Genomic DNA, 14,770 nt, shown 5'->3' with positions numbered 1-14,770 from the left:
TCCTGTTTGTTACAATTTTTTTTTACAATTCCCGATATGTAACGCGATGTTAAAAAAAACTGTTGAATGTGTGAAAATTGCAACTCAAAAATTAATTAACGCTTTTTTCTGCGCTTCACACGTGTTTTTATTTCATATCACGTCCTTTGCTGTTTTTTCGTCGCCGCTCGGGCGGAAATGACACGAAAAATCACGTAGACTAGATTAATGGAACAAATAAAGTCTCCTCACAATAGAATTAATATTATTAAGTATTATTTACACATGTGTGTGTGTTAAAATAAAAAATTATGCGTTGGCAGGTTGTTGATGCGACAATCGCGTCACACAAACAATTCCGTTCAATGTCAACTTTTTATTTTTTTTTTCTTCCCAAGAAATCCCACAATTACCGATCACGTGCTCGAATAATTAAATTATGCAATTTCGCTGCAATTATGTGTAATTGTCGGAACTAATATTGGCACGAGCGACAGATGTGAAAAAAAAAATTTTAAAATTCGCAGGATAAAAATAATTGCACGCACTTGAAATAAAAAAAATAACAAACCGGAATAATTTCGCTAATTATTCACTTAACGAACGTTTAAAAAATAAATTTTTGACTCACCTGTGCCGAAAAGTATGGCGGAAGAACACATCGTTGATCGTCGAGACGCGAACATTGCACGCGTTCCAGCAGCTCGAAGAGATCCTGCGTCGCGCCTCGTAAGCGATCGGGACTTGCGCCTGCTGTGGGCGTCGTTGGAGGCACCATGTTCTCCTTGCTGGCGCCATTGGACCAACTGCCCATGTGTGAACGTCTGTAAAGAAACAAAAACACGAGAAAATTCAGTAAAAGTCGCAAAAATGAAGAAAAATAGTCTACTCTACTCGAATAATGAAGAGGTATGGAAATAAATCTAAATATTTTATATTAACACAAAGTCGTAAATTTGTGTTAGTTTTCGACGGAAAGTGTTAAAATGCATTAGTTTGTAAGTTTTTAGTGCACGTGGTCAGTAAATAAGACGCTAAATGGATTCAAGGTTGCTGTTGATGGAATATCGTAAAATACGAAAACACGGAAAATCAGAAAAGTTTTTTTTTCCTTTTAAATTTTATCACCAACAACATCCGATAAACGTTAATCCAACAAACTAATTAAATGACTTTTAATAGTTTTATTGATGTTTGTCGTTTAGTTCGTTTCATTTTAATATCCTTCTCTTAAGACATTCATGAATACTGATATCGAACAAGAGTTTAAGGGTAGTTCATTAAATTTTCAAGTTTTTTTTAATTTTGAAAAAAATAATTAAAAAAAATAAAATTAAAAATATTTAAAAAAAATATTTTTTAAATACATATTAATTAAAATTTATTTAATTTAACAAATAAATAAAAAAAATAATTAAAGTGAAAAATAAATATCCAAAATTTAATTAAATTAAAAATAAATAATTAAAATTTAATTAAATAAAAATTATTAATTAAATAATTATTTTTCTAAATTAAAAAATAAATAATTAAATTTAAAAAATTCAATAAAAAATAACTCGTTAATTAAAAAAATATTTTTGAAATAAAAAAAAATAATAGAATTTTTTCTCTAAATTAATTGATTCGTTTTAATTATTTTTTATTATTTTTTTAAGGTGAAAAAAAATGTTACAAATTATACGATTTTAAGAAAATAAAATTTTTTACTATATTAATTTTTTAAAATTTTTGTGATTTTATTAAATTTTTCTCTAAAATTATAAAATTAAGATAATTGAATTAAAATTACTTTAAATAAAATTAATTTATTAAAATAAAATTTTTAAATTAAAAATAATTTAAAAAAAATAAATAATTAAAAAATTAAAATAAATTATTAATTAAAATTAATTTATTAATTTTTTTTTTTTAATTATTAAAATTTAATTTGCAATAATTTTAATTTTTTTTTTCTTTTCAGAAAACTATCAAGATGGCATTGATATTAAGGAAATTGGAGTATTTTGGAGAGATTTTCCTCCGAATCATCTAATACGCTAAAAATAGAACTTTCTTTGAAATATTAAAGCTTAATGAAATTTGTTGAATACCCCTTGCGATACATTAAAAAAAATCAAATTGCCTCAAAACCATAAGAAAGTGAACTACCCTTCGCCATCGTGAACGAAAGCAAACTTCATATGGATCAGATAAACATTTATGAGCCATTAATTAACAAAACGAATCGTAGGCGGGCACATTCCTTTCGTTCGTTAGGATTTCCGAGAATTTTCCACTCACAAATTTGACGAAACTTTTTAAATGAAACATCGTTAAAGGATTGCCAAAAAACCATCATCATCCCTTAATAATTGGATCGCATCCATACCCATAATCTCCAAGACGACAGTCGAGAAGACAACAACAACTGCGTGCAATAAATGTGACTTCCGCTGCCGTACACACAAAATTTTATTACTTTTTTGATTGCTTTTCTATATTTATTCGAGAGAACGAGCGAGCGATAAGGTACGAGACGAAGTTGCCACACGTTCAAAGTTTCTTCATTAAAAAGCAATAAAATTTACTTCTTGTCAACATGGAAAAAAATTTTTTTTGGCAAAATTATGAGAGCGATATCTAATCTAATCAAGAAAGGATCGTCTTTAGGAACAGAAGTACTCTTGAAAAAACAGATGGCAATCAATAAAAGGACAACAATTATAAATAAATCAACAAAACTGACAAACAAATGTTCGGTAATTGACACCTTCATGCACTTTTTTGTCATTTTCAGGTTAACACTTCGTAAATTTCTGTAAATATCATTTTTTTTATCGTGAATTTCTTGAATTATCGAACTTTTGTCGTAATTCGATACGAAAAAAAGCGACAGACAAAGACAATAAGGTCCCAAGACAAGTCAAGGGGGACAGATGTCTCGTTCATCGGTTCATAAAACAACAAAAATTCCATAAGAACTCGAAATTAGTAGCCGAAAGTTAGTGAGTGTGTAATTATTATCGTCGTCTTCGTGTTAATTCTTCTTTCGTATGCAGTCGTCGTCGCACGTTTTGTTTGTTTTTCGCATTCTGTGGTCTACCGAGCAATTTTGAGACGTCGTTACGCTTCTTTAACTCCCTTGATGAGTGAACGAGGTGCAAATTTCAAGTCAAAATGTTGCTCTGGAGACAACGAGACCATTGTTGGGCACTTCACACAATCGCGTTAACAAAAAGTCTTTTAACAAGCTAATAAAAAATGCATTAAATTGACCGCTGTTTGGTGCATTTACAGAAATTTTCACACTTTTTAACTTTTTTATGAATAGAAATTGTAAGAAAAAGTTTAAATTTGCATCTTTTTACATTTTTCTCTATTTCTCTTTAGAAAAATTTAAATTTTTTGAATAAATTTCAAGGCAAGTGCATCCATGCAAATGATTCCGATGAAAAGAACGGATTTTCGGATAGCAAACAATGGAGAATTTAATTAATTCAACGAGTCACAGCGATGTCTCATATACGTTAGAATCAAAATTTTGAAGAAAATTAAGCAAATGTTTGAAGAAAGACAAAAGAGATGCAACGTTGCAAGAAAATGATTTTCGGAGAAAACGCTCGAGACAGTGGGATGATCTCTCGTGCAAACAAAACTTTTTGTGCCATTTTATGCGCGATGATTTATGGCGTACTTGAGACGCTGCGCGTTTCAATCAAACAAAAAGTCGTAAATGTCATAAATTTATCATTTTTATGCGTGCCGAGTAACTTTTTTAACGACAAAAACCAGTGAGGTTCGTAAAAAAACTTTAAAATTAACAAAAATCACATAAAAAAATCTCATTATGTTTCAGCGATTGCTACAACAATCACACCTTAACTCGCTACCCACGCACGGACAACGCACTATTGAAATTGAAACCCGAGGAGAGTCGTGAGTTCATGTTGTGTCACGTCGCGCGGAGCTTAATTGTTTCAATTCATCACTGAAAAAATAACCAAAAATTCAGTTTTTTAATTATTTTTGAACTTTTGTTTGAAAAAAATTTAAAAACCAGTCAGGAAGTTCTTAAATAATAATCAGGCGACAAAAACATCGTAGGCGCAACTGTCAAGCACTGTGATTAGTCATTCGCTTTGGCGTGGCTTGCAAAAAAAACTTCAAACAAAAAGGGTCTACTTATAATTGCAGTATAATAAAAATCCAATTAATGCTTCATTTCCGTTTTCGTTTCAGGATTTCAGGTTTTTTTAAAATGTAAAATTTGGATCAGAAATCATCACGTCGTTAACCGCAATGTTAACGATGAACATATGGCGTGGGTAGTGATTTAGACGATTTTAATAGTTTTTGAACCGTTAGTCGTTTGAAATAATTGCAGTTTGAACGTTATTTGTGGGATTTTGAAGATAAAGAGTTGAATTAAAGTCAAGATGATATCCTTGGAGTGGATTAAAAATTTGTTGGATGATCAAATGTTGTGTAAATTTGATGTTAAATGAGAGTTTAAGAGGAATGAAAGTTTTTTACAAGGTTTTTATTATTTTAATTTTTTTTAAATAGTTTTAATTTTTTAATTATTTTATTTTTTAATTATTTTTTATTTTAATTTTAATTTTAATTTTAATTATTTTAATTTTTAGTTATTTTAATTTTTTAATTATTTTAATTTTTTATTAATTTTAATTTTTTAATTTTATTTTAATTTTTTAATTTTTTAATTTTTTTAATTTTTTAAATTTTTTATTTTAATTTTTTATTATTTTAATTTTTTATTATTTTAATTTTTAAATTATTAAATTTTTAATTATTTTAATTTTTTAATTATTTTTTTAATTTTTTAATTTTTATTAATTTTAATTATTTTTATTTTTTTAATTTAATTTTTTATTAATTTTTTATTTTTTTTTTAATTTTTTAATAATTTTTTAATTATTTTATTTTTTTTTTTGAAATTATTTATTTAATTTTTATTTTTAATTTTAATTTTTTATTATTTTAAAATTTTAAGGTCATTAATTTTAACTTTTGAAATTTCAAAAACAGGTAAGTTTTTAATACATTTTTTATAAAATAATATTGTTTTTTTTTTAATTTTAGGTAACAATATTTTTAACAGAAGCTTCTTGAAAAGTCCTGAGGATGAAAATATGACGAAAAAATGTTACAAATTAATCCAAACCAAGCAAATTATTTAAAAACATTTTTTCCAATTAATCCAAACCAAGCACAAAAACTTAACAAATTTTCGACCAACGATTTTTAAAACTGAGAGAAAATTAAATTCTGAATTAACTTTAACTTTAATTAATTAATTAACTTTTATTAATTTTTAAATTTTTATTTTCATAAAAAAAATCATAAATTAGAATTTTTTAAATCTGTTCAAAAACTGCCCATCCTCTTTTAACAAAAAAAAAGAGTGCAGACAATTTTTCCGCTCGCTTAACATTTCAAGCCTTTCACCCAAAATCCATTTTCATTGTTATCGCTGAACTGCACTTTCCAACCAACAACTAACTAATATAATGACAATAATCATGTAATAATTTTCGAACGCATTCTGACGCGATACTGCAATCAGAACCCATAATTTAAAATCAATTGAAACCCGAAATTCAATTCAATTATTACTATTTCTACATTTTCGGTATTTTTTTTGGACATGGACACGCTATTATTACAAAATTATTATTATTACTCGTGTTGTATTTGTCTGGCTTTTTTTGTGAACAACCGAGTGATATAGGATACGCCTACTTGCTGTATCCATGCTCAAAAACGCATCCACAAAAATTGTACAAAATGTAGGGAAATGCAGCAGCTGGTGCAGTTTCATACGTGATGTAATTGAGGTTTTTGTATGTTTTTTTGTGCACTCATTCATCTTCGCTCACTTTTGTATAATATCGCAATTATTTAATAATATTGTTTGTTTGTTTTGTGTTTTTTTTTTGCATCGCTCTCGGTGCGATATGACATGCTCGTGTTTAAAAAAATTTTTTTGAGCCAAAGAAAAAAAATTTCATGAGTGATGTGGTTGTCTGAGGGACGTTTTTTAGACAAATTAGAACAAATAAGGGTGTAATGAGCATCCGTGTCAGAAAAAAATGTCAGTATTGTTGATCATTTGCATGCAAATTGTTTTTATGTCCCATTACGGATGCATTTTTTATGGACTCATCAAATAATTTCACGTTTTTTTTATGACTCAATGATAATTTTTTTTAAATATTTTTTTTTTTGAACAATTATTTATTTATCTTTTATTGTATGGAAGCGTAACGTAACCGGATCCTTCCCAATCCAATAAAAATGTTGATTTCCATTCTTCTTCAGGCACACTTAAAAAAGCATTTAAAAAAAATTCTGGGATACGAAAAAACTAAAAAAAACTTGTAACCGTTACACGAGGGGAGAAAATCGAACATATGAAAAAAGGACCACTTTACAATCAATTTAAGCCGGTTGTTGTTATTTTAAGATTGTTGTTTGTGGACCATCAAAATAGGATTTAAATGTCAATAACTTGCTTTTTTGTGTTTTTTTAAAAGGTTCGAGAGTCCTAATCAAACAATGTTTGGCAATTTGTTCTCGAGGGTTCTTAATTTAATTTTTTTTTTGTTAATTTAATTTATTTAATTCACAAAAAAAAATTATCGGAAACAAAATTTCTAACCGCAAATTTCTAAATAAATTTTCTCATAAATTCTTCGTGTGATTAATGAAAAATTAACCACAAATATCGTGACAGCTCAAAAAAAAAGTGAATTTGAATGAAAAGAAAAGAAATTTAAGAAAAGGGCGTTTCGTTTGCATTGGCACCTAAAATAGTCGTAATCGTCGGGATCTTTTACTTTACATAAAACGCAAGTAAATCATAAATTCACCAAAAATTTAAAATTAATGATTTCGTGTTGATTTGACGCAACCACAAACATAACAACAATCAATGGGAATAATTTACATTTTTTCTTTATTTTTTTAATGTATGTATTTTTAGTTGTTCTAATGATCTCTTGGGAGATAAAAGAAAAAAAAAGAGAAATTTATGTGCTGTGAATATATTTATATGAGAAGATTTCATTTGAATTTTGTCCTCTTTTATAGAACTTGATATATTTGAGATGCAAGAGAGATATGAGACAAGAAAGTTACGTACGTGGTTAAGTGACTTATAGTTGTAACATATGTAATAAGGGGAAAGGATCGAGGAAGGAATACAAGATCAAGGATTCAAGATTTTTCTATAGGGATTTTCTGAACTTTTTTTTTTTTGAATAATTTTGAAGATTTTAAGTGATTTATAGATGTTTTAACATAAAAGTAATTTTTTTCTTTGTTTAAAAAAATAATTTTTAAATATTCAAAAATTTTCTTGAATTAAAAAAATATTACGAAAAATCTTCAGAATTAGCAAATTTAAACATTTTTATTATTTTATTTTTTTTTTTTTTCAATTTTTTTTTTTTTAATTTTAATAATTTTAAAAAAAAAAATTTTTAATTTTTTCTGTTTAAAAATTTTTAATTTTATTTTATTTTTTTATAAAATTTTTTTCATAAAAATTTTTTTAAATTTTTTTTTTTTTAATTTTTTATTTTTTTGATTTTTTTAATTTTTTTTTTATTTTATTTTTTATTTATTTTTTATTTTTTTTTATTTTTTTTTTAAATTTCACTTTTTTTCAAATTTTTTTTTTTATTTTTTTTTTTTGTTAAATTTTAATTCTTTTCAGTTTTTTTTTTTTTTTTTATTTTTTTTAAATTTTATTTTTTTTATCTTGAATTAAAAAAATTTTCATAATTTTTTTTTTAAAAAAATCTTCTAATTTTTTTTCTGTTTGTTAATTTTATTATTATTTTTTTAATTTGTAATTTTTTCAATAATTTTACATTTTTTTATTATTTTTTTTTTTTTTTTGTAAAATTATTTTTATTTATTTTTTTTTTATTTTTAATTTATTATTATTTTTTTTTTTATTTATTTATTTTAAAAAAATTTTCTTGAATTAAAAAAAAATCTTCAAAATTTTATTTTTTAAAATTTTAATTTTTTTCTTTTGTAAGCTCTTTTAAGTAAAAATTCAAACAAAAAAATTAAAGAAAAAATTTTACTTTAAAAAATTATTTTTCAAAATAAAAACAACTTTAAACTTGTCACCTTAAATCTTAAATACTCTCAAACTTAACCTTTTTATCTCTCCTCAAATATTTTCAAACAAACAAGGATTGTCCGAAAATCTTTCACCTTTCCTCTGACAAAACATCAAAATAACAACAACAACAACTCCCATCCCGATCCTCATCAAAAACATCTCAATCCTCACTTTCATTCAGTTTAACACAACACAAAAAAAAAGTTGTTTACTTTTCCTTTCTTCTCAGGTTCGACAACTTTTCTCGACAAGAATCAACAAAATAATATCACACGCAACTTTGTATTGTTAACACGCAGCTTCCATCCGCCGTCTCGTTGCATACAAAAGAAAAGTCTTTCACACACAAAAGAACCTCTCTGAATGACATCGGAATGGAATGGAATAAATAAATAAAAAAGTGCATTATCTCTCCGAATGCAAACAAAAAAAAAGTGCATTCATAGAAAGAAAGAAGAAAAAATTATTTACAGTCAGTGAATTTATCATTTATTGTCTCTCTTGTCTCCGTCGCTTTTTAAGTTATGATAAATAGTTTTGTTTGCATTTCATCCCCTTCACTATCTTGGAATCTCTTGCATAAATTTCTCTTCATCCCTTCTCGTTAATTCTTCTTCTTCTTGCATAAAAAATAAAAAATGAGAGGAAAAATGCTGTTTTTTAAGTATTTATTATTATTAACACCTATTTAGAGATTTATTTTATTTTTTAAATTTTTTTCTTAAATTAGCTGGGCATGTTTTGACCACTTTTTGACAACTTTTCAAGGCAACTGACGACATCATAATTAAAGAAAAATTATCTTTTCCGTTGAAATGCGATACAAATTCGCACAAACCACACACAGCGATGCGAGATGAAAAATTATTCATGCGCGTATCTAAATATTTACGACGAGATTTCAAGCTGTTACTCATCGGAGCGCGCAAGGAAACATCATTAATATTGCATATTTTGCTTGCGAATTGTGTGTTTCTAGGTCTTTGGTCTACTGATTTCGAACGAGTAGTGAGAGGGGTTGTTATGCCGTTTTGATTTTTGCATGAATTTTTATTAATTTAATATCGGTTTTTTTTTATTATTAATGAATGAATTGCAAACAAATTTCTTCGTTTTTATTCCTTGTTTGTTTATTTGCGGATGGTTGCTAATGCGGTATATTGTGAAGATTTTTTCTTTTTCCTATCTCTCGCTTCTCAGAGTGAATTATTTGAATGATTTATTACATTTACAAATTATTATTCGTTTCTAAGCGACACACAAGACGACGTGAGACGGAAAAATGTTTCGGCGAAGAATATTTCTGAGGGATTGTGATGTGAAAGGATTTTCGAGAAAAGCAAAAGAAATGAAAGGAGTGGCGTTAGAGCTTAAAATATTGACATAAATTGAACTTTAATGATCTTTCGAGTGAAGGTTCTGTGAGAAAAATTGACTTTTGATGCACTTTGAGGCAGTGAGATTATAGAAATTTTTTTAAGTTTTAAAATTTTTGATTTCTATTTAATCAAAATTGCTTTAAAAAAAAATTAAGAAGAAAAAAAATATTGCAAAAATAACAAATCCGAGCCTTTAAAAAATTTAAAAATCGTTAATCATTAAAAAAAATTATTTCCAAATTAATTTTTTATAAAAATTATTATTATTTTTATTAATTTAAAAAAAAATATTATAAAATAAATTTAAAAAAAATTTTAAAAAATCTTTTTAAATTAAAGTTTTAATTTTTTTAATTTATATTTATAAAATAATTTTATTTTTTAATGCATTTTTCTTTAAAAAAAATTATTTAAAATTTTTTTTTTAATATTTATTTTTTTAATCGTTTTAAATAAAATTTCTCAAAAAATTATTTTGATTAATTTTTTTAAAAATTTTATTTATTGAAGTTTTAATCTAACATTACGAAAAATATTAAAATTTTATTGTTTCAAATTTTAATGAAATATTTTTATTAATAATTTTCGAATATTTATAAAAAAAAAATTTTTGAATTTGAAAAAAAAACTAAGCTAATCAAAAAAGTATTTAATAATTAAAATAACTAAATATTCAACATTTCAATTAAAAATTTAAATTAAAAATAAAATAAATAAAAAATAGTTAAATAATTAAAAAAATAAATTTTTATTTAAGTTAATTTAATTTTATTTCTTTTTAAATAAAAATTTATTTAAAAAAGAAAATTAAAAATTAATTAAAATTTCTGAAGATTTTTTTTATAAATTTTTTAAGCAAAAATTACAAATTATATTTTGCCTTAATTTAAAAATTTGCCTTTGGGAACAATTTGAGGTTCAACGCAACTTCAATTCTCTCCAAAAACTTCTTTTTCTCAAAGAAAACTCCTCGCTGAGCCACTTTCTTGAAGAACTTTTCAATTTTTTTCAACTAAATTTCATCTCAAGAACCTCTCGAGCGCGAAACCCTTCATCATCAATCAACTTCTATTCATATTCAATATTTTATTTTGCAACATTTCTCGACAACAACCACGTAACAAAACCTTTCCCAACTTTGAATTTATTAAATTTCGCACATCACTGCGCGATTCCACGCAGAATACTTTGAAATTCAAAGTTGACGGTATTTCTCATTAAAAATTAACGTCATTTCAAGCAGGTATTCCATTTATTTACTCCTTTCTTTTATTATTTGAAATTTATTATCGGATAAATTTGCGCAGGAAAGGGAAAATACACGTGAATGGTTTTTTTCTAAGACTAGATTGAAGAAAGGGGTTCACATAAAGTGACTTTATGACGACAGGAGGATGCTTGAAAGAGTGATTGATTACAAATTTATCGTGAATTCCCTCATTTGAGACGAAGAAACCACATGCATTACCGAGCCAGACAGTTGATGGCATTTAAGAGACATTTAACGAGAAAAATCACAACAGGAGTTACCTCGAAATGATTAATAATTCATAATTGATGACAAATTAAAGACTTCCATCGTTCATCTTGGAGGAAAAAAAACAACCCGCATTTTCAGTAAGAAGCCCGCATCGCGATTTTTTTAAAACCGTTAACGGACTTTAAGTGATTTATGGACCAAAAATTGTCCAAAATAAATATTTATTTTAATTTTTCCTCGTCGCCAACGGGAAAAATTCTCTCGCGAGACAATTAAATTATTAAAATTGAATAAAATTTTAATCTTCTCAGGTAAAACGGGTCCGTCAACCCCTTGAATTTGTTAAATAATTAAAATAAAAAAGGCGCAACAGCACCGGAAACGCTCAGGCGAGTCCCGTTTTGTGACCTTGTCAAATGGTTCTTTTGTTATTTTTTATCCGCTTTGTAAAAAATATCGCGTCAAAGGCGTTTAAATTCTGTTTGGGAGAAGATAATATTTTTGTTGTAAACATCTGTATTTATTATTATTACTTTTGTGCGTCAGTTGTTTAAAGGATTAATTCAGTAATTTAATATGTTCGCGAATTTTTTTTAAATTTTTTGCGTAACCGGAAGCGGATTATTATTCATTTTATGTGATGAGCAATGTTTGCTCTTTTTTTTACAATTTTTCATTGTTCGAAGCATTAATGGACATTTAATGTTTGTTGGAATTATTAAAAAAAACATTAACGGCATTTATGTGAAAAAAAATTACAAAAAAGGGGTGAACTTTATCCGCGAATATCCTTGAAAAATTTTCACGAACGTTCAATGACCCATTTTTCATCCGTAATTGGAGAGGCAATGAACTCCAATTGTATAAACATATCCGATTATTTTCCCAATTAAAAGTGCCTCATACTTCCGACAGGCAAGCTGACATAAAATCTTATCAATCATGGTTTCGATTTCGACGTTCATTCAACTTTTGTTGCCACACATCGTGTGTCAATGTGTGTCGATTTGCTTATCACGTCGTCGTGTTTGTTTGAAGAAAAGAACAGAGACAAGCTGAGCAAGTAATCCAATAACAGACGATGGCATGCATGCCAAGATTCGAATGATATGCAGGAAAAAAGTGCTCTCTAATGTGGAATTGAATTTGGATTGAATCGATATACAAGTTGCAATAAAAAGTTAATGTGAAGAATTTTGTTTCGCGGAAAGGAGTTTTTGCGAGCTAAGTTTTGTAAAAATTTAGATTTAAGAGTTTTTGTAAGAGCTAAGAGTCTTAATTCAAGAGCTGAGAAGGTTAGATTAAAAACTGACAACTTTAGACTAAAAACTGAGAAGTTAGCTTTAAGATCTAAAAGTTAGTTTTAAGAGCTAAGGACTTCAGATCAAGTCTAAAAAGCTCAAATCAAAAACTGAAACGTTTTTTTCAATAAACTGAGAAGTTTAGACTAAAAACTGACAACTTTAGACCAAAAGCTGAGAAGTTAGCTTTAAGATCTAAAAAGTTAGTTTTAAGAGCTAAGGACTTCAGATCAAGTCTAAAAAGCTCAAATCAAAAACTAAAAGGTTTTATATGAAATCTGAAAAGTTTTTTAAAACCTAAAAAGTTAGTTTTTAAATCTAACTTTTAACAAAATCTAATCTCGTAAAAATTTTTGAACTCCGAAACATCAAATCCTCACAGGAAACCAACAAGAACATGATTTGCATTTATTTCAAAAGAGAGATCTGAAATATAATTTAAATGTGCCCATCGGCGATAATTAGGGAGCTCCACAAACAGAATAAATAATTGTTTTGTGTCTGCTTCGATTTCGATTCCAATTCACGTTTCAAAAATTTCTTTCTTCGATAAATTTATCCTTGATCATGAATCTCGTATCCTGTCCCTTTTCTAAATTCCTCTTCGAGATGAACTCTAATCTCATTTTCTTTCAGAACGAGGATGACAGAATCAACGTGACTTCGATTATATCATCTCATCTCGGGATGACAGCGATGACATGAACGTGTTAGTGCTGCAATCCATCCTGTGGGCAATAATAATCGTAAAATAATATTCCGAACGATGTTCAACTAGGTGCAATATAATTTATTGCTGTTCCTTGCATCCATCGACATTGCATGTAAAGTAATAAAAATAAAATCTCGAAATGAAAAAAAAATCGAATGAAAAGAAAATAATAGAAAATAAACCGGTTTGCAGTTCTTTTCATCATCGAGCCAGAGAGACTTTAACAGAGAAAGAACGAATAGCGAGGGATACTCGTTGATTTTATTAGCGATAAATATTTTTACGACGACGAAAAGCCGAACAACAGACACAAAAAAGAAAAGAAGAACTAATAATTTACATATGATTAATCAGATGCATTTCTCGCGCATAAAAATATTTTGCGAGTCTCCCTTCGTTTCATTTCTTCCTTTCTTTCTTCTTCTTTCAGCACGGGAAAATTAGGTGCATATCATTAAAATATTCAAAGAAAGGTGTTCTACCGGATTTTTTTTATTACACACGATGAATGCATAAGAAAATGACCAAGACTAATCTTTTATGTCTGGACAAGGAATAAAATTATAATAAAATCATCATGAAAGTCGAGGATATTAATTTAATGAAAGCAGTGGAAATTCGAGGGAAGGGAGAGTTTCGCGCCCGTTAAAATCTCCTTTTTCGCCGCGAATCTTGTTCTCAACTGTGAGAAAGTGTCTGCACCTTGACTGATTTCTTTATTTATTTTACGATTTTTTTTTATTAATAGAAAGATTAGAAAGGATGAAAAACTCGTTTTTGACCGTTTAACACAGCGGCGAGTCTTGGCTTGGCGTGGCGTGGAAGATGATGACAAAGCGCGAAATTGACCATATTTGTACTTTCTCTAATTTTTTTTAAAGCGTCATCCATGTGAAAAAAAAATTTTTTTTTTCGATCGTGAGAATATTTTTTATTTTTGTTTGTGATGATTAAAAAATAATTTTTTAAAATAGTTTTAATAGAATTTTTTTCTATATTTTTGATTAATTTTATTTTTTTTATTTTGATTTAAAAAATGAATTTTTCAAATTAATAATTTAAAAATTTTTATTTAAAATATTTAAATAATTTAAATTTTAATTTTATTTCTCAAGTTTTTTTTTTCATTAGGTAATTTTTTTTTAATTTTATTAATTTTTATTTCATTTAAATTAAATTTTAATTTTAATTTTTTTTTCGTAATTTAATTTTTTTAATTTTATTTTTAATTAATAAAAAAAAATTTCGAACCTTTTAAATTTCTTATTATTTTTTATAATATTTTTAAAATTTTTTTTTTTCGTAATTTTATTTTTAATTAATAAGGAAAAATAAATTTTTCGAACCTTTTAAATTTCTTAATATTTTTTTTTATAATATTTTTTTTATTAGAGAATATTATTTTAAATATTTTTTAAAAAATTATTTAAGAAATTTAATTAAAATAAGAAATTTAAAAATTATTTTTTTTTATTAAATAACAATAAAATTCGTTAATTAAAATTAAAAATAATAATTAAAAAATATTAAAATAAAAAAAATAAATAAATTAATTTAAATATTAATTAAAAAAATTAAATTAAAAATTTGAATAAAAATTAGGTAAAAAATTAAATACTTTAATTTTAAAAATCAGACAAAAAAAAATTTTAAAAAAATTAGTCAAACAAGAAAATTTACGATGCTGACTAATATATTAATTTAAAATGCATTAAAATGCAAATTTAATTCAAAAAAAGTCATAAAAATTAAGAAAACTAATAAATTCTCGACCGA

General features: G+C 25.9%; 1 protein-coding gene across 1 annotated transcript in view; it reads right to left on the bottom strand.

Annotated features, from left to right (window-relative positions):
- The window catches only part of LOC134832136 (rap1 GTPase-activating protein 1), a 51,608-nt gene extending 50,818 nt beyond the window's left edge, over positions 1–790 (bottom strand). Inside the window, exon 1 of the mRNA XM_063846041.1 lies at positions 611–790. Coding sequence (XP_063702111.1) covers positions 611–757 — 147 coding nt within the window. The 5' untranslated portion in view covers positions 758–790. The remainder of the gene's footprint in view (positions 1–610) is intronic.
- Positions 791–14,770: the final 13,980 nt, after the last annotated feature.

Source organism: Culicoides brevitarsis, chromosome 2 (genome assembly GCF_036172545.1).
Source record: "Culicoides brevitarsis isolate CSIRO-B50_1 chromosome 2, AGI_CSIRO_Cbre_v1, whole genome shotgun sequence".
NCBI lineage: Eukaryota > Metazoa > Arthropoda > Insecta > Diptera > Ceratopogonidae > Culicoides > Culicoides brevitarsis.
This window is presented reverse-complemented; position numbering and strand designations above follow the sequence as displayed.